The 20,934-nt window shown below is 41.4% G+C and overlaps 1 protein-coding gene and 1 long non-coding RNA gene across 6 annotated transcripts in view; one reads left to right on the top strand and one right to left on the bottom strand.

Annotated features, from left to right (window-relative positions):
• TCAF1 (TRPM8 channel associated factor 1) overlaps window positions 1-20,934 on the top strand; it is a 46,780-nt gene that overhangs the window by 11,356 nt on the left and 14,490 nt on the right. For 3 of the 4 annotated variants that reach the window (XM_027574263.2, XM_027574262.2, XM_027574265.2), the window contains exon 2: window positions 8,835-9,468. In XM_027574263.2, coding sequence (XP_027430064.1) covers window positions 8,849-9,468 — 620 coding nt within the window. In that variant the 5' untranslated portion in view covers window positions 8,835-8,848. Of the gene's footprint in view, window positions 1-1,906; window positions 2,031-8,834; window positions 9,469-20,934 lie in introns of those variants that run through there. The other variant, XM_027574264.2, reaches the window with a different exon arrangement.
• LOC113911552 overlaps window positions 9,098-20,934 on the bottom strand; it is a 37,627-nt gene continuing 25,790 nt past the window's right edge. Inside the window, exons 3-5 of one of the 2 annotated variants that reach the window (XR_003516515.1) lie at window positions 13,304-13,335; window positions 11,657-11,699; window positions 9,098-9,234 (exon numbers count right to left, since the gene is read on the bottom strand). This is a non-coding gene — a long non-coding RNA (uncharacterized LOC113911552). Of the gene's footprint in view, window positions 9,235-11,656; window positions 11,700-13,303; window positions 13,336-17,959; window positions 18,082-20,934 lie in introns of both variants that reach the window. The other variant, XR_004819463.1, reaches the window with a different exon arrangement.

Raw genomic sequence — 20,934 nt, 5'->3', positions numbered from 1 at the left:
ACCGCTTGGGCCTAAAGAGGCAGATGTCTTCCAAAGAGGACTCCCTGCGGTCTCTGCATCTCTGTGTCTGCTTCTGCTTTTTTCTACCACTCTGGCTCTGATTTCTTTCGTGCTTCGTTCTTCGCCAGGAATTACTGCCCTATTACAACACTTCTCATGATGAAATGTTTCGAAGCTGCAGATACGTACAGAAAATAATATAACAGAATTATCAGATGCGGACATTTTATTATTACCTTTGCTTCAGCGCACTTGCTCTCCCCGCCCCCCACCCCGTGGATGAGGATGTGTGCCTCCCCCCTCCCCCCGTGTGTGTATATGTGTGTGTGTCTCCTCCTTTCTAAGAAACAACCTGACAGTTAAAATCTTTTCCCCATGAAATCTCATGTCCGTCCTCAGATATGTTAGGGTCTATCCTTCTCACGTATATTTTTGTCCTTTTATTATTTATTTTTATGTAAACAATATGTGCGTTTTTGTTTTGCATTTTAAATTTTTCCATGCAACTCAATACTTGGGGGTTTGCCTTGCGGTGCTATTAGTCTTGTCATTTCAGACTGGAAAGGGACTTAGCAAGCGAGTCTCTAGCCCTCCTTGTTTATTAGCTCAGAACCTTGAGCCCTGTCGGGGATAAAGGCCGTGCTCAGATTGTCCTTCACTGGGCAGGATCCTGAATTGAGGTTCTCTTGATTGAGGCTCTCTTGATTTCTGTTCCTAGCGTTCCTTCTATGTTTTATGCCACTGAGCTCACCTACCCACATCCCTTATTGGCTATTAATTATATGATTCAGTTTGGGGAAAGATTCAAAGAAGAAAGGAAAGAGGAAAGGAAATATGACTTGGATTTGGACCAAAACTCTAGTCAGTATATTAAAAGGTATGCATTTTCCTGGAACATGAAGTATTGGATCTTAGGGCAGCCTGAATATTTATTTTATTTAATAGGCACTGGTACAGTCTTACTGCATGCCAGTCATTGATCTAAGAACTTTACAAGTATTCACTCAATTTAAGCCTTGCAATAAATCTGTAATATAGGTACTAATTTTATCATTCCTATTTGTACAGGTAAAACTGAGGTGCAGAGAAATTAAATAACTTGCCAGAAGTCACTCAGCCTGTAGATTGTAGCACTGAGATCTGAATCCGGGACATCTGGTGACAGTCTTGAGTTTTTAACTGCATTTCACATGCTACAACTAGCTCCTGAGGGCGGTGAAGTCAGGGGACAAAGTAGAACTCACAGTTCACAGAAGGGAGGGCAGCTGTCAACTGGTGATCAGAAGAGACTTCAAGAAAGAAATAGGAACTGAAATGTACATAGAAAGGTAGACTCTAGCTACCTATTGTCCGTTTGAAATATAATATATCCATAACTTACAAAAGAAACATAGATAATGCAAACAATGCAGAGCTACGTAAAAGTTGCCCTGCGCTCTTTCTCAGGTCAAACAATATTAACAGGTAGAGATGTAGTCTTTCCTTCTCCCATCATAGCACAAATACGTAAAGGGCTATTTTTTTATTACAAAAATGAAAGCACAGCTAACAGTTTTGTACAATTTTTATCCCCCCCCCCGCAGTATGTCAAGTACATCCCCCCAACCAAATGGAGATCTAAGCTCTTCCTAAGAATTGAATAATATCGCACCGAAGATGTCCTATCATTTATTCAGCCTTTCGCTTAGTAACGAATAGTCAGAGAAGTTTATGTCTCTAATAGAACGGCCGTCCACTCTGCCAGGATGGGGGCCGCCGCAATGCCGAGCCAGCAGGGCCGGCGACACAAAGAAGAGCTGTCCCCTGCCAAGCGCCGCCCCTCGGGCTCGCTCTCGCGCCCAGGAGGAAGTGGGGAGGAGGAGACTCTTCGCGAACCCCTCCCCCCCCTCCATCCCGGCTGCGCCTCCTCCCCGCTACCAGCTCGCTCGCCCGCCCGCCGCGGCGCTGCCTGCAGGGAAGCCCCTTGCCCGCCGCACGGTGCGTCCCCTCTGCACCCAGCCCTGCCCCCGTCCGGCTGCCGCCGCGACCCGGTGAGTGGCCCCCTGCCGAAGCCTCGCAGGCCGGAGAAGGGGCGGCTGGCGAGGAACTCGGCCTGGCTCTGGGGGAGGGCGGTGCCGGAGGCCGAGGGGGCCCGAGGGTGCGCGGGCGGACCTGCGGGACCTGCGGGACCTGCGGGACCTGCGGGACCTGCCGGAGGGGCGCCCGGATCTGGGACAGGTCCCTCGCTGATTGTGTCCTAGCCGCTGTTGCTGATTTTTCTCTGCTCTGGGCTCCGCGTCGCCGCTGCCGCATTGCTGCCCCGCTCCGGGTTCTGACATCTGATGTTTGTGTTTGCGTGCTTTGTGTGGTCGAGATACGCACAGGCCCGACGGGAGAAGAGCATCTCCTCCGCAGCTTCGTCGGATGAGAATGCCCAAACCCAGGGAGCAGGGCTTGCTCAGGGTCATACAGGTGGCTGGTGACAGAGCATCACTTCTGTCCTACTGCCCTTTGATCTTTGCAAACACCGGCTCTGGGACTGAGTTCCCTTACCCACTCTCACCAGCCCCCGGGAGACCGGTGTGTGTGTGTGTGTGTAGGGGGGTGTGTGTGTTTAAGTGCAAGAGGCGCCAGTGGTCTGTGTATCCCTACCTCACCCAAACCGTGCCAACAGGTCTGGAGCATTCCCTGCCAGGCAGAGCTTTTCTGCTCAGCTCCCCTCCTCCCCCTATTGCCCCCACCCCCAGCCCCTCGCCATTCCTTCTCTGACGTCACCAACAAGCTCTTTGCGGACTGGCTCTGGGCCTGTGTACAAGTCTGGCTGGGGTGAGGGCCTGGGGAGGAACCGAGAGGATCCCGCACCAGAACTCAGTATGGACAGCCCCTCAAATTCAAGAACGACCTGTGTCGCCCGTTGTCTATTTCACAGAACGCTGCGCTCTGGGAGGCAGCCTGGCCAGCACTCCCGGGCTTGTGCTCCCCATGATGCTGTACTCTTGGGAGCTTCCTCATGAGAGAAATGAGCAAATACGGGTGAGAGAAAGAGAGCCCCTGGGGAACTCAGGAATTGAGAAGGGAGTGTAGTAAGATAGGCCTAGGGGAATAGAAAAGCAGCATTTTAAATCATGCTTACTTTTTTGGGAATGGGGGAAGTATTAGGACAACTAGAAGCCTTCAAAAATAATGGTAATGGTCTGTTTTTTAAGCGGGGTAGTAGGTATATAGGAATCTGTTTAATTTTTTAAATTAACGTTCTAATAAATATGTACGACAGAATACAAAAGAAGGGTGAACCCACCCCAGTTCTAGCTTAGTAGAAGTTGATGGACATCGGACAGGGTATTGGATGTAGAAGGAAAAAGAAACAAGGGGTGCATGGAAGAAAATGGCAGAAAGAAGAGAAGACCTACAGGACTGGATGTCTGTGCTATTAATCATTTGTCAAGGCCAGGGTAGCTGTTTGCTGAAGAAGTGATCTAGGTCTGCCCTTGACACCATCCATCACTCCCGTTATCCACCACGGAGCACCTCTTCATTCTCCTGGAGAATCCAAAGAACCCACATACCCCTGATCTCAGACACTTACCCTACTTGGATTTGAAATAGAACTATAATGCAGGATGTGGTACAGTATCCAAGACAGGCCTGCTACCCTCCTTCCCTTCCAAATACATCTCTTAAAGGGAAACCCATTTAGGCTGCATGGGGCCTCTTTGTGGTAGGGGTAGGGGATTCGAAAAGCTCTCTGCCTGAGTTACAGGTTGTGCCTGAGGTACCTTCTGCTTTAGAGGTGCCTTGGGTTCCAGCAAGCTGAAAGAGGGCAGACTTGGCCCAGAGGAGAGAAAGCAGAAGCCATAGAAGGAGAACCAAGGATGAAGAACTTAGGGAGAGAAATAAAAGGGATTCCCCCACCCCGCCCCCACCCCAGGCTGTGTCCGTCTGCAGTCCCCACGCTAGGAGAGCATAAACAGGAAGCTTTCCATTTAAAAGTCAGGTGTTGGAGTCATGGATATAGCTGGTTAAAGTGGGAACAGAACCAGCTGCAAAATTCAAAGAACCCCATAGAGGAGGAAATCAAATTTTTTTAGTAGGTAAATGCTCAGCCAACTGGGAGATGAAAAAATACATTTTAGGTGAGATATGATCAGGTAAGCAATCCAGTAATATATATATACCCAAGCATTTAATGTGTCTTTACTTGCTTGTTTGAAGTTATATTACCTGTGTTATTTTTAACTGTAACAGGAATACATACAATTCAAAGGATAAAGACTTGTATAAGGAGAAAGAATACTGTTCACCTCTTCCCTCCCTAATGCAGTTAATGTTGGCATGTTAAAATGTGGCCTCCATAGATTTTTCTCTTGTATAGAAAATCCTGGTCCTTAACAGGCTTATATGTTTCTGGTACTTAAGAATGTGGACTCAGTACAAGATTCCCTGGGTTTGAATCCTGGATCCACCACTCACACTTGTGTGACTTGAGCAAGTAACACACTCTCTGGCCACCACATTTTTTGTTTTGTTTGTTGTTGCCCACCTATAAAATGGATAGTGATCTTACATACCTCACAGGTTTGTTGTCAGGATTAAATACTTTATGAAAGAAACTTCTAATGCCTGGAACCTGGAAAACAGTGTGTTGTGATTACTCCTACTAAAATCACTAGTACTACTGTTATTATCTTTATTCCTACAAAAATGGGTTTGTGTGCTATATATCATAGTGACTTGAGGTCTCCACTTAAAGTATATCTAGGGGGACGCCTGGGTGGCTCAGTCGGTTAAGTGTCTGCCTTCGGCTCAGGTCATGATCCCAGCCAGGGTCCTGGGATCGAGTCCCACATCAGGCTCCCTGCCCAGCAGGAGGCCTGCTTCTCCCTCTGCCTGCCGTTCCCCCTGCTTGTGCTCTCACTCTCTCTCTCTCTCTCTGGCAAATAAATAAATAAAATCTTTAAAAAAAAATAAAAATAAAATTAAAAAAAATAAAAAAAAAGTATATCTAGGGTTTTCTACATAGATGTGAAACAGATTTAACTCATTCTTTGTAATAGTGACATGATATTCTATAATATAGATTATCATCCTATATTCTATAATATAGATTATCATCCTTCCAGATGTTGGCTTGCCACACACGCAGCGCTGGTATCAGGCTGAGGCTGTACCCCAGTCCCACCCATGGTGCAGGGCAGGGGAAACTGGCCGATCAGAGGCGAGCCTGAGTGTTCCCTACCAAACCCCAGCGGGTGGAAGGAGGCAACTCCACGGGAAAAGCCCTCTTTGTTCTGGTCCCCTACTTTTCAAATCTCCAGGCCACCTGCCCATCCCTTTGTCACTTCTCCACAGACTGTTCTCCCATGAACTAGCTTGAAATACAGCTAGGGAGACAAAAACGTGAGTTCTCTGCTCTGAGTGTTTGTGGAGTACCAGCCCTGGCAGTGACCAGGGCCCAGAGAGGAGGGGTCTGATGAGCAGCTCTTTGGGGGGTGTGCATCCGTGGCTGGCTGGGGGCTATGCCCCAGGGTCTCTTGTTGTAATACCAGCCTGTGAGGTGGGGTAGCATGCAGAGGTGGGATAGGTGTGGCTTTGGTTAGAGAGCCGCACCCACAGAAGTCATAGATGGTTCTGGACAACGTTACCTGTCATTTATCTATCTCCATTTCTAGGTTTGCATTTATCCGTCTCCATTTGTAGTTTTGTATGGCAGTGAGCATCCTGGTACATGTATCTGTAATACTGCCGCTCTTGTTTCTGTAAGAAAGGCCATCAGAAGAGGGATTGCTGGTCTGAGGGTAGGCTCACCTCTGAAACGGAGCTGCCACCGTCAGATTGCTCTCAGCTTCTCGGCCCTTCCAGCAAATTGTGGTCGTGTTCTCCTAGCCTTTTGGACATTGGGCATTATCATCTGCCTTCATCTTCTTCACCTTCTCCTCCTCCTTCGCCTTCTTCCTTTTTGACAATCTTGTGGGCAACATCATGCGTTCTGTTTTCAGTTGCCTTGACTAGTGAGATTGAGCGTATTTTCATAGACTATTTGGCCATTTAAATTTCCTCTTCTGTGAATATCTTCTCTTAGAAGTGTAGGATTTCAACAGATGAAAGAGGTGGGAGAGGGAACAGGAAGGGAAAAGAATGGAAAGAGACTCTAAAATGAAAGCAGGGCATGTCCGGGGGTGCCAAGTGTTCTGGAAGCTGCAGAGAGACACGACTGGAAACTGTAAGGAGCGGCCAGCCCCGGAGACCTCAAGCTCCACGATGAAAGTGTCAGATTCAACCCTGTGGGAAAAAGCAAAGCTCTGGGAGGGGGTTCTCTTCTGGGAAATAATGCTATCAGTGGCTGTAGAAGAACAGAGGCAGGAACAGGCCCTGGTGACTCAGAAACTGGGTCAGTTTAGTCGAGGAATGAATTACTGAGCACCTTAACTAGGTTCCTGGCACTATGGTTGGAAACCTTGAACGATGACATTGACAGGACTGTGACCAGCTGGACAGGGGACAGGAGAGAGAAGGGGCGCAACTGTGACTCTTTGTGGTTTGCCGTCCTGGCTATTTGTGGGCACCAGGAAGAGCAGGGAAAGGACAGACTCTCGTGAACCGGCCGCCTGTTGCTTCTACCATCTCAGAGATTCTCTGAGGGAAATGTCACCCTCCTTAGCAGCTAGGGACATTGAGCCCCTGTAATGGGCCTAAGAGGAGCTAGTTTGGAGGGAAAAGACTAAATTTAAGACTCCTTTAGTTTCAGAGCCCCCTGCAGATGGTAGAGTGTGCTCTTTCAGGAGGGATCTTGAGTTTATTCGTTACCTCAGAACCGGGGCGTTTTCATCTGTGCCTGCGGAAGGCACAGTGCCTGTGCCCGGGACTTTCTCAAGGGCCCGTGGAAACGCTTGAGAACTATAATAATTAATATTAGTGTTAGCATTGGCTCCAAAATGTGAAAACTATAAAATCAGAATCATTAAATGCTTAGTTCAGTTTTTATAAAATCTGACATTAGGTTTGGTTTTTGTTCACTTTATGAGAATTCTGTATGGGGTGCCTGGGTAGCTCTTGATTTCGGCTCTAGGTCATGATCTCATGGGTCATGGGTTCGAACCCCACATTGGGCTTCGCACTCAGCTGGGAGTCTTCTTGAGGATTCTCTCCCTCTGCCCCTCCCCCCACTCGCTCAGTCTCTCTAAAATAAATAAATCTTTTAAAAAAATAAGAATTCTCTATTGTGCAAGTTAAATAGCTTACTCTTAACCAAATAATTATAAGTAAACATACATATAAATATACACATACACATACTCATATATATAATAAGTAATTGAAAGACACTTGTTATTTCCTTTAATCCTTGGGACAACCTTATGTGCTAGACTCTCCCGTCCCTACTTAATGAATGAGAAAGTGAAGTCTGAGATGTGTCGCCCCATCTCACAGTTAGTAAGCAAACAGAGCTAAGATTCAGGCCCAGATAGCCTAACTCCAGAGCCCGAGCTTGTAACTGCTTTGCCATATTACCTTCAGAGTGAGCATATTCTCTGACAAGGGAAATAGAAAGATGTCAAGGACCAAAGATAAAAACATAAGGAACATCTGCATTTTCAGAAGAGGTAAGGGAAGGATAGAAAGTGAATGGGTCAGCAGGTTGAAGATGATGAGGTTGGCTCTGGCCATAACATTGCCTGCGGTGAGAGCCTCAGGGACCAGGCTAGCAGCATTGGCTGGTTCCACCGAGTGGGCACTAAGAATGCCAACTCCCGGATGTCCTGATTATGAAAACACAGCTGCTCTTGGGGCAACTGCTTCAGTAAAGTGTATATAGTGGAGCTCAGACGTCAAGCATCCTACGCAGGGAGCTCATGGTGAAGAAGCAGAGGATTTATGTGAGTACGCATCCTCAGACATACACACCTTTCTCCACTGTGTCCAGGCACAACTAAGAATCTGCCATAGTTCCTGGTCGTCTGGGACCTGGATTCAAGCCACAGAGGACTTATGCTTTCTGCTTCCCCAGCCTATGACTGCGACCAAAGAAGCTTCTCTGAGGACCCAGACTTTCCAGACTGAAATTCTGGGATCCCCAAGCTGGGATTAATAAGATCAGTGTGGGAGCTGAGTGGGGCGGCAGGCAGCATGCGGCACCACTGGATTAGTTTTCCGGTGGCTGTTGTACCACATCACCACAAACTGGGTGACCTAAAACAGCAGAAATATGTTCCCTCACAGGGCTGGGGGCATAGAAGTTTGAAGTCCAGGTGTTAGCAAGGTGGTTCTTTCTGGAAGTTCTGAAGGAAAATCTGTCCTATGCCTCTTCCAGAGCTTCTGGTGCTCACCAGCAACCTTTAGCCTCCCTTGGCATATAGATGCATCGCTCCAGTTTCTCTTAGCATTCTCCCCTGTGTGTCTGTGTCTGCATCCAGATGTTTCTTAAAAGACACCAGTCATTAAATTAGGGCTCACTCAAATCCAGCATGACCTCATCTTAACTTGACTGTACTTGCAAGGACCCTATTTCCAAATAAGGTCACATTCACAGGTACTGGGAGTTAGGACTTACAGGTATCTCTTTGGGGGCACAATTCTGCCCACATTCTCCACTTCTGTTTGCTTCCTTCTGCGATGGAAAAATGTCAAGCTCTTTTGGTTTGGCCACAAGAGTTTAGGAGGACCAGGAAAGGTGTGATGGGGTCTCCTGGGTTGGCTACGTTGACACCCCTGGTGAGTCCCTGAGTCAATTCAGAATCTGTCTCATCTGTGTCGTGGGAAGAACTGTCCCTGCTAGGGGAGGAGTGAACTGTTTGGCTCCTTTATTTATTTGTTTATCTGTTCTTCACCAAACTGAGTCTTTGCTTTCCTCTCTACAGAAGTCGGTCCAGCCATGGCAACTCCCTCTGCTGCCTTTGAGGCCCTTATGAATGGAGTGACAAGCTGGGATGTCCCTGAAGATGCCATCCCATGTGAACTGCTTCTAATTGGAGAGGCCTCCTTCCCAGTGATGGTGAATGACATGGGCCAGGTCCTCATCGCTGCCTCCTCCTATGGCCGAGGCCGCCTGGTGGTGGTGTCCCATGAGGACTACTTGGTAGAAGCCCAGCTCACTCCCTTTCTCCTCAATGCAGTGGGTTGGCTCTGTTCTTCCCCAGGGGCTCCCATTGGTGTACACCCATCCCTGGCACCCCTGGCCAAAATCCTTGAGGGTTCTGGGGTGGAGGCGAAGATTGAGCCAGAAGTGAAAGACTCCCTGGGGGTTTACTGCATTGATGCCTACAATGAAACCATGACAGAAAAGTTGGTCAAGTTTATGAAACGTGGAGGGGGTTTGCTCATTGGAGGCCAGGCCTGGGACTGGGCCAACCAGGGCGATGATGAAAGGGTGCTTTTCACGTTCCCTGGCAACCTCGTGACCAGTGTGGCTGGCGTGTACTTCACCGACAACAAAGGGGACACAAGTTTCTTCAAAGTCTCCAAGAAGATGCCCAAGATTCCAGTCTTAGTTAGGTGAGTGCATTACCCCAGTGGGGATTTGGTCCCACGTTAAAAAAGACACGGTTCTTGTCTTTAGGTTACTCCCAGGCTAACGGAAGAGAACTTGGCACTTAGGCATAGATTCACCCTAAATCAAGCAGATTTACCCTATATCAAACAGATCACCCTAAATCAATCAAGGTCTCCATTGCTACTGCCTCCCCAGGCCAGACCACTTAGCTCTTTGAGCAGAGAAAACTTCTTAGTGACCAGTATGTTCCCTGGTGTCTAGCTAAATGTGAGGAAATGGAAAACAGACATGAGGGACCCCATAAGACAAAGTCCAAAGAGCTGTGGGAAAGGCTTTGAAATGTCCAGCCAGATGGGATTGGGAAGTAAGAAAGAACTAGAGGATTCAGAAGGCGATCTAGAAGAAAAGATAGCATGAGTTGTTCGTGCTAAATCTAGGAGTTAGGGGAGGATTTTGTGTCTGCAGGCAAAACTGATGTTGAAGAAGGAGGGAAGCAAGCAATGGGTACAGAGACAGGCTACATGGAAGTTCTTTAAGAGCATTGCCCAGTCTGTTCTGTTCAGCATCTCATATAGTGCTGAACGTAGAGCAGGTTAGTAGGTGCTCAGGAAACATTTGTTGGCTGGTGATTGGATGGATGAATGGGAGAGATTAGAGGCTGGAGGAGTCCCAGGAGTATAAGAAGCGTACCAGGCCATGCCCTGTTGTACGTTAAAACTCGAAGCATCTTTGGAGCAGAGAGCACTGGGGTTTCTGACTGGCAGGAGCAGAGTAAAGTAGGATTGGGTGAGGAAGGCATACCAGGGTTAGTACAGACACATAGGGCCATGGGTATGGCCTCTTCTTGGCATGGAACATTTGAAACAAAACCCCACATGTGCCATGAGGAAAGACACAGTTGTTCTGAGGCATAATGACTGACCAAATTGATCAAATTTTCAGCTTACCAATGATCTTCATCCTAAGGAACAGGGCGGTAAGACTTGACCATAATTCTATTTCTAAAAACCTAATCCCCCTTACTTGCCTTCACAGATGTTTTTCTCTACCAAAACTCTCCCTCTTTTTTCTTTGGCTATGCCTACTCATCTCTCATCATCAATGATTCTCAGCTTGGGGGGGTTGGGGGGGTTAGGCTGTACGTGTGTGTACGTGTACTCGTACATGTGTATGCGCACATGGAAAATCAACTTGAAGATTAATGCTTGAGAAAAAATCAGAGTTAATAAGGGAAGTATGCAGACTCTGTTGTGGAGATTGTGGGTTATTAGTATTGGTTATTTACTAGGTAAGATTGTGTCACAACTCTTGCTTTTGCAGGTAGGTATAGCATAGCATTGCTCATATGTTAGGTGGGGCATTTTTTGACTTGTGGACGGACTGAAGATGACAGCAATGATTTTCCTGAGCTGACTGGCTGACAGAAGTATGGAGGAGAAAGTAAAAGGCACAAGAGCGCGTGTGTGTGTGTGTGTGTGTGTGTGAGAGAGAGAGAGAGATGTGAAATACTGATTAAATGCATGCGTTGAGATTAGTATGGAAAAAGAGAAAACAAAAAACCCTATCCTCCTTTACCCCATAGTTTACTTAATATTCACTCTCACGGGGGCGCCTGGGTGGCTCAGTCGGTTAAGCGTCTGCCTTCGGCTCAGGTCATGATCCCAGGGTCCTGGGACCCAGCCCTGCACTAGCTCCTTGCTCAGCGGGGAGCCTGCTTCTCCCTCTCCCTCTGCCCTTCCCCCTAGCTTGTGCTCTCTCTGTCTCTCTCTCAAATGAATAAATGAAATAAAAAAAAAAAATTCACTCTCATGTAGCCAATGCTGAAAGGTAGACATTGAGTGATCTTTCTCCCACCTGATGTTGTTGTGGTTGCCAAACTGTATATCAAAATCCATTAATTATAAACCTAAATCGAGTGAATTTTATTTTATGTGAATTAGGCCTTAATAAACCTTTAATACATCTTTTAATAGGACTTTAAAAAATTAAGATTCTTTAAAAAAGAATCAGACATAATCAGATTCATGTACAAGGATATGCAATTCAGCATTATTTGTAATAGGGAAGAGTAGTATGACTAAATAAATTATAGATTTACCAACCATTAAAACTATGTTTCCAAGAATAATTAAGGGCATGGAGAAAATCTTTTAGGGGGTATTATTAAATGTAATGAAGTAGGATACTAACCTGTTTTCCATTATGTTCCCACTTTTGTTCAAAAAATATAGCTCTGTGTAGAAAATATTATAGAAGGAAAAGGTCAAAATATCAGTAATGGGTAGAACTCTGGGTCATGGAATAATGGTAGATGATTTTTACTTTTAAAACTTTTATTTTCCAAACTTTCTACCAAATGTTATTAAGGTATATATTTCATTACCTCACTTCACATGTAAGAACATTAAAAGACAAGAAAAATAATTCACAAGTCACATTAAAGACCTTCCACATCTGTCAATGCATAAATACTTTTATGACATAAACAGAAAACCAAATTTAACTCTCCAAATGATTCACTTACCTTTTTAACATCTCTGATATACATATAAATATGTCTATGTGTGTATGTATTGCCAATTGCCAGTACTTTTGAATTATGAATCTTCTTCATGGGATACTCTTTTAAGCCACTTTTTCAATATTTTTCAATATCTCCTATATTTCTAACTGTTCACCTTAAAAAAGTAATAGGTCATAAACCTACAACACAACTCTTTTCATCTTTGCATATTATTTTCCCCACTCATCCATAATTTTACATAGTTACCATCTTAGTATACATAGTATTTTGAATTCCACTCACAAATATTTTTCATTCTATATGATCTTCAAAGTTATATTTGATTCACTTCATGAGAATGCCTCATTTATTTAATCATTTGCCTGCTGCTGAGCATTTGGATCTTTCTCCACTCTTGTTGTGATAGGTATACTATACAGAATATCTGCAAAATGTTTTAGAAACGTTAGACAATGCAAGACACCAGGATGCTTCTATTAGAATTCAAGAAGGAAGATTATTTCCATCACCTGCTTAGCGAAGTTCAGATTGAAAACCCCTATGGATTTAGTTACTCAAAGGATTTATTTATTTTTAAGCCCTCATTTAAACATGGGAATGTGAATTAAGATAACTTTAATCTTATTCTTGCATATTTCTTACTAAATTCTAAATAAGATCTTGGGATCCTCTCGCCCTTCTAAGAGTAAACTGTGGCAGGTCTTATCAAGATGAATCAAATTTTTATCAGAGGACATCTACTTTATGATCAGAAAAACAAATCCCTAAGTAAGAAAACCAGATGATCTACTTTTAGCCTGGTGAGAATACCCACAGGTGTCAGGACATGAGCCTCCTAGTCACTGCCCTCCCTTCCTGCCTGGAAAGCACCATCATCTGCATTTAGAATGCTAGTCTCCGGGTGCCTGGGTGGCTCAGTCATTAAGCGTCTGCCTTTGGCTCAGGTCATGATCCCAGGGTCCTGGGATCGAGCCCTGCATCAGGCTCCCTGCTCAGGGGGAAGCCTGCTTCTCCCTCTCCCACTCCTCCTGCTTGTGTTCCCTCTCTCGCTTTCTCTCTTTCTGTCAAATAAATAAATAAAATCTTAAAAAGAAAAAAAAGAATGCTAGTCTCCATGCCCTCTGTAAGACCAAGCCACCTGTAGTCTGTTCCCTGAGCAATTTCTACTCTCTTATCATCTTCATCCTCAGTGTCTCTACTGTGCCTCTAGTTCTGAGGCCAGTGGCGTTGTACTTTATGTGCAGAAGGAGACTCACATTTTATTAAGTATTTCATTTGACAAAACACTGTGTCCGTTGTCATAAACTACTCACAGTCTCATTGCAGGACTCAGGATCCATAGAACCTGGAAAATGCACAGATTTTAGAGAAGGAAGACTTCAGTAAGTTCCCAAGCTCTGTCTAGTGCACACTCTATAACCTGGTGTCATAGTCACCCTCTCTAAGCCTCATCTCTGAAGTGGGATTAATAATGGCTACCTTTCGGGATGGTTGTGAGGATGCAGTGAATTAAGAAACAACGCTCAAATACCTAAAACACTTTAATTATTTTCACATCGAGCCTCCACACTAGGGTATATAAGAGTATGATGTCATGAGTATTATTGAAACTTACCTAGCATCCATCATTATGGTGCCTTACTCCAGATCATGTATGTTGTCCCAGTTATATAAAGTATTCGCATTTTAACTCATGTTTTTACCTACTTCCTCCACCAAACTGAGACAGCATCATCATGATCAACTGCCACATTTTATAAATTTAACATTTATACATTTAATAAAACAGGTACTGGAGATTGAACTGGTTCCACCAATAAGAGATGTGATGCAGATAAAATGCATCATTAGATGATCAGTCTTAGGGAGGTTTTAGGAGAATCAACCAGAATAGTTTGCCTAGTTCCTCTTTGGGATAGAAGTCCCTTGTCTCATTTTTATCCAAACCTCAGGCTTCTATTAAAGAGTCCCATCTCTGTTGTTCATTCATCCATTTATATAGCCAGCATTTGTGGATTATATTCTATATCCCAGGCATTATTTCTTATGCCAAGAAAATGATTTCCAAAGACCTGAGAATTAAAAGTACATAAACATCTCCAGTAACGAGACCTGGAAGGGGTTACAAAAACCGAACAACTGTTGTAGGAAGAGGGCTGTAATATTGAGTTTCACTGGAACCTGGAAACCCGGGATCTTACTGCCAGTAAATGCAGTGTGACCTTGGCATATCCTTCTACCACTTTTTCCCTCTAAATAGAAAGTGCTGGAGTAGAACATCCTGGTCCTCCTTTAGGCTGTAGGCCATTGAGAATGGTTTTCAGTCTACAGTGATCCCCATATAAAGTCAAAGTCATCAGAGATGCATTGAAAAGAATGTTGTACAAATGGTCATACCCTGAAGTGTTTGCATGCTCCAAATTCCTTGACTTGAAAACACCCCGGTGAAACCTGAATTGGCAAACATTACACACTGATAATGATTTATATTCCCTTCATTTTGAAAGATCATGAAAGGATATCACACACAAAAAAAAGTCTTTGAATTCCAGATCATTAAAATTTCAGAATTTTGAAAATTGAGTAATCTACTGGAAATTAGCTGAAATGAAGGAAGAAAACTGTCAGTTTATAGGAGAGAATCATAACTATTACTTCCCAAGCAGTTTGGAAAACAAAAAATCTGAGCGGATATTAATTAATAAGCTTATTTATAACAAGGATCCACAAATCGTTGGAGGTCATTGCTTGTTACATGTTAGGAATTTTCAGAATGCTAACTATGGAATTTTATGTCAGGATCATGGCCAGGCGTGGTGGGAGTAAACATAATGACCTAACTCCTACTCCACCATTCTCACTTCATGCTTAGTTATGTAGACTAAAATTGCATTAGTTGGATCTCAAAAAATAAACAAGATGTTTTAGAGAACGAATCCAAATGGGAAGACAGGGCACTTTAGAAGAGTAATTGCTAAATCACAATTCAGATCTCGTTCTCTTTTTGTGAACATTTTCCTTTCTTCAGTTTCAAAATACATGCTTGTTGAAAAATAACTGAAATAATCCAGAAATATGCAAAGTAAAAAGTAAAAGATCTTCATCGCCACTTCTCCCTCTGAACCAACTAATTCGTTCTTTTCCCCAGAGTTTGGACTCTATCTCCTCTGACTTTTCTTCTGTGTGTGTGTGTGTGTGTGTGTGTGTGTGTGTGTGTGTGTGTGTGTGTGTACATACGGGGGAGGGGGTGGTAGAGCTGGGGAAGAAGAAAGAGAAACAGAGAGGGAGAGATCTGCAACTTGATTTTTCACTTAATGTATCTTCACCATTTTTCCATGTGCACCTGATAAACGTACATCATCTTTCAGAATAGCTTATAGCATTCACAGCTGGATTGTTCCATAAGTTACTTAACCATTCACCTATTAGTACACAATAAAGTTATTTTCTAATTTTTCTCCTATATATAAAGTTATAAAGAATATCCTTTCACTAAAACCTACACAGGCTAGATATGTCCCTATTCATTTTAAGTACTTGTCAGTTTCCTTTTAGAAACTTCTTATTTTGGAAATCTTCAAACATATACAGAAATAGAAATCAGAAAGGTAAACAAACATGTACCCATTACCCAGGTGCCACAATTACCAACTCCTGCTAACTGGTCTCAACTCATCACCTGCCCTTTCCTTCCCTCTTCCAGTTTGTTTTGAGCAAGTCCTTGACACTGCATCATTCCATCCATAAAATAGTGTATCTCTGAAAGATTAAGGTCTGATCTTTAAATATAACCACAGTACTGTTATCACATACTTTCAATAGCATTATTTTTTCTGACCTAGCAAAATATCAGTAACAGTATCGTTTTTTGAGAGCATTCTGTAAATTCTCTGTTATGTACATATGTCTAAACTTACCCTTTAGATCAACTGGATTATTCATATTTTCCATAAATTACTTAATTTTTATATACTTGATCTAAAAGAAATTTCTAAAACAATTGTTCTGTACTCCCACTGTGATTTTAGAATTGAACTTGGCTCAGTTGAACTTATTTTCCATCTTTCAAAGCTATATTTTGGTATCCTAAAAACTCATGAATTTTTTCATGGTGTGTATGTTTTGTCAGTCTAGCACATCCTTTCCTGCAACTAGTATTTTTCACCTTGAACTCTATTTTGTCTAATACGGTAATTGCTCTTCCTATTTTTGTTTGTTTTGCTTCTTTGTTAATCCTCTTACTCTGTCTTTCTGTATCTTTTCCAAAAGATTTGTCTCTTACTATAAATCTGATTTTTTAACCTAACCTAACCTCTGCCATTTACAAGGGAAATAATCCATTTATATAATCGAGAAAATTGATGCTCTAGTTGCTATCATTGTGCTCGATATTTTCTGTTACACTTTCTTGTTGCTTCTTTTAAAATTTTCCCTTTCTGCCTTTTGCTCCATTGGTTGAGTTTCTTTTTCTCTTTTCACTGTTTAGAAATTACACATGATTTTTCTATTCTTCCTGCAGTTCTCTTTCATTTTTTTCCCCAGATCTTTATTTAAAAATTTTCACACTTACAGGAGCATTGCAAGAATAATGTAATGATAACCACACCCTTCACCTAGATACCTCAGTGGTTAGACTTTGTCACATATACCATATAAACACATAGGAATAATTATTTTGCCTAACCATTTGAGAGTAAGACGTAGACAAAGTAACACTTCACATCTAAATACTTCAGCATGTATCTCCTAAAAACAAGGGCATTTTCCAGTATAACCATAATGCTGTGATCTCAAAAAATGTGCCATTGATACAATACTATTATTTAATGTCCATGTTCAGATGTCTGCAGTTGCCCAACAATGTCTTTTTTAGATTTTTTTTAAAAATATAGGATCCAACCAAAACATTTGCCAGCTTTTCTTATCTTTCAGGACATTAGTGTTTTTGAAGCATCTAGCCCAGTTGTTTTGTGGAATGCCCCTCAGTTTGGATTTGTCTAATTGCTTTCTCATGATTATACTCAGTCCAGACATTTTTGGCAAGAATACTACATAGGTGAAATTGTGTTCAGTACAATGTATCAAATCGGGGAGGCATGTGATGTCAGTTTTACTGTTACCGGTAATGATAGAGTTAGCCATTTAGTTAAATTGGAGTTAGTCAGATTTTCCTATTGTAAGAGCCTTTCCCCCTTTGTAACGAGTTTAATCTATGGTGTGATAATTTGAGAGAATTAACGTCCTGTTCACCAACAACCTTCTACCCACTGGTTTTAGCATTAGTTGATGATCTGTGCCGGAGTCAATATTTAAAAAATCAGTTACTTCTACTGCTCTTGGGTAGCTCCTGTTCCTTTCTTAAAGATTCATGTGAAATGTCACCTCCTCCAACGCCTCCCATTCTGATATGGATGCACCGTCTGTGCACATGTAGCAACCTGACCTTCTAGCTGAGTGTAGTTCTGCTTGTAGGTTTCTCCCAGAATTGGTTGAGATCCTTCTGTCAGGAAGAGCTTTCCTTCCCCACCCCCACATTTGTTGTTTGTTTTGTGGTGGTTTTAAAATTTTGTTTTAGTCTCACTCTGTACTCATGTCATGGACCTTTTAAAAAAAAATCAAATGTGTTATAATTCATTTAGAGTCAGTGTTTTTTGAAGGTCATCTTGTCACAAATTTGGCAAGTGAAAGCCCTATTAAGCTGACTGCCAAATAATTTGACATGACCAACCATTTTTTAGTGTTTACTCAATGTCTGGTACAACAAGGTGTTGCAAGTTTATCTTGTCCTTTTCTAGTCCAAAACCTGGCTTCAGCCATATCTTCAAAGATTCCTAGCTCCTTTCAGTGGTGAATAGTATTTAGAAACCAGGATCACCTCAGTGTGCTCATTGCTTTTGGACTGTCTTCATTCCTGGGCTCCTCAGAAGACAGCCAGGAAATATTTATTTTTTAATAAGTTCAAACGATACCTCCAGTTTAATCCAAAACTACAGGGTTTCTTCTCTTTCCTTCATTCCTGATTTGTATCTTCCATCTCCCATAATGAGAATACTGGTTTCCACAACTTCAGTATTTACTCATTTGCTCAATCCTACAGTGCACACAAAATAATTTCATGATTACTGTCCCCATGCTACTACCAACAGCATAAATAATAAGTTTTAAAGATTTCTCTGCCTTTAGTTTTGTCCTCAGAATATACTGCACTGAACATAGAAAGTCCGAATACTGTGTTCAAAAGGTACTTGGATTGTCTGTTTTTCATTTGGCCCTACTTTTATTTAATGTGGGGTTTTACCCATACTTATTTATTTAATTTTACTTTTTGAATGTATAAACTATTAGCATGGTTACAACAGCAGAGTAGACATTCTTTTTAAGTGTACATGAAACATTCATGAAGATAGACCATATGCTGAGCCATAAAATGTCTCAATAAGATTAAAAGGATTGAAATCATACATAGTATGTTCTGATCACAGTAGTATTACACTAGAAAATCAATACCATAAACCTATCTGGAATATCTAGATATTTGTAAGTTAAAAAATACATAAATACCCTGCAAGTCAAAAAAGAATTACAAAGGAAATTAGAAAATATTTTGACCTGAATAAAAATGAAAACACAACATGTCAAAATGTGCATAATGCAGTTAAAGTAGTGCTTAGGGAGAAAGGTATGCCTTTAAATGATTTTATTAGGAAAGATTAAAGTTTAAATTCAGTGACCTAAGTTTTCCACATCAAGAAGCTAAACAAAAAATGAAAACCTCACCCAAAATATGCGGAAGGAATAAGAAGATAATAAAGGTGAGAGCTGAATTCAATGAAACAGGAAATAGAAAAACAACAGGTAAAATCAGTAAAATCAAAAGCTGGTTAGTTGAAAACAAATCAATAAAAATGATAAATCTCTACTGATCACAAAAACAAGAGAGATAATACAAATGATAAATTCTAGGAATGGAATATGGATGATTAATACAGATCCTACAGGCATTAACAGGGTAATAAAAGAATATTACAACTGTATGCCAATGAATTTGACAACTTAAATGAAATGGACAAATTTCCAAAGAGAGGCAAACTGCTAAAATTGAAGCAAGAGGAAACAGAAAATAGGTGTTAAATGAGTTGGAACTGTAATTTAAAACATCCCAATACTAAATACAGTGTGGTTTCCTGGACTGGATCCTAGAAAATGTTGGTGGGAAAACTGATGACATTTGTATAAAGTCTGGAGTTAATAGCATTTTACCAGTTTTAACTTCTTAGTTTTGGCAAACATACCATGATTGTTAATATGTTAACATTAGGAAAACTGGGTGAAGGGCTTATAGAACTTGGTACTATATTTGCAATTTTTATGGTTTTTTATTTTAAAATAAAAATTTTATTTAACATCAACAACAACGCAAAAAAAAAAAAATCCCAATAAGGAAAACTTCAGATCCAGATAGCCTCACTGGTGAATTTTATCAAACATTCAAAGAACAAATAATACACTAATCCTACATAAACCCTTCAAGAAAATAGAAGAGGAGGAAAATTTTTGCAACTCGATTTATTAAACCAATATTTCTCTGATGCTAAAGCCAGAGAAAAACATTCCCATAAAACTACAGAACAATAGCCTTCATAAAAAAAGATGCAAAAATTCTTAATAAAATATTGTAAAAAGAATAAAAGTAATATATAAAAATGATACTACATCATGACCAAGTATGGCTTATCCTAGGAATGCATGGCTGGTTTAACATTCTTACATGGAAGTAATTCACCAAATTAACAGAATGAATGAGAAAACCATATAATTCAATATATGAAGGCGCACACACAAACACATGCAAGCATTTGACAGAATTCAATACCACATCATAATATTTTATTTAGAAATAAAAAGGAACTTCTACCATATGATGAGTCATCTTTGAAAAAGCTATAGCTAAGAACGTGCTTAATGGTGAAATACCCCAAGATTGAAAATAAGACAAGGAAAGATACCTGCTCTCACTGCTGTTATTCAACATTGTACTAAAGGTCCCAGCCAGTAAGGCAAGTAAAAAAAGGCACAGGTATGAAAAATTAAGAAGTAGACCTATGTTAACTTGCAGATAACATGATCATCTACGTAAAAGATTCTTTAAGACTACAAAAAAGCACTATAATGATTGAACTAGCAAGGTTGCAGGATACAAGGTCATATACAAAAATTAATTTTTATATACTAGCAGCCAGAAATTGGTAATTGAAACTAAAAGTACAATATCAGTTAAAACAGGACACAAAATTGTGAAATACTAATGAATCAAGTTAATAAAATTTATTATGAGACCCGTATCCTGAAAACTATAAAATGTCACTGACAGAAATTAAGACCTAAAGAAATGGAGAAATACACCACATTGATGAATCAGAACACTCAATATTTTTAAGATGTCAGTTTTCCCCCAGATGACGTGTAGATCGAACGCAATCCCAACCAAAGTTCAAATGGACTCTAAAATTAATGCACATGAAAGGAACTAACATAATCTAATTTCAGTACTTATTAGAAAGCTGAAGTAATCAAAATACTGTGGTATTGGCATGAGGATAGGCATACAGATCAATGAAATAGACTATATGGTTCAGAAATAGACTCACAGATCCATGCTCAATTATTTTTTGGCAAAGGTGCCAAGGTAATTCAATGAAGAAAAGATAATCTTTTCAACATATGGTTCTGGAATAAATGGACACCCTTACGGAGAAGAAGTGAATTCTGATGCTTATCCCACTCCATACAAAACAAATTATTGAAAAGATCTGGACCTAAATGCAGAGGCTAAAATTCAAAAACTTCTATTTTTTGTTTGTTAAAAACTTGTAAATGAAAGCACAGGAGAGATTATCTGTGATCTTAGGGTAGGCAAAGATGGCCTAGATAGGACACAAAAAGT

The sequence above is a fragment of the Zalophus californianus genome, chromosome 12 (genome assembly GCF_009762305.2).
Source record: "Zalophus californianus isolate mZalCal1 chromosome 12, mZalCal1.pri.v2, whole genome shotgun sequence".
NCBI classification, from domain to species: Eukaryota; Metazoa; Chordata; class Mammalia; order Carnivora; family Otariidae; genus Zalophus; species Zalophus californianus.
This window is presented reverse-complemented; position numbering and strand designations above follow the sequence as displayed.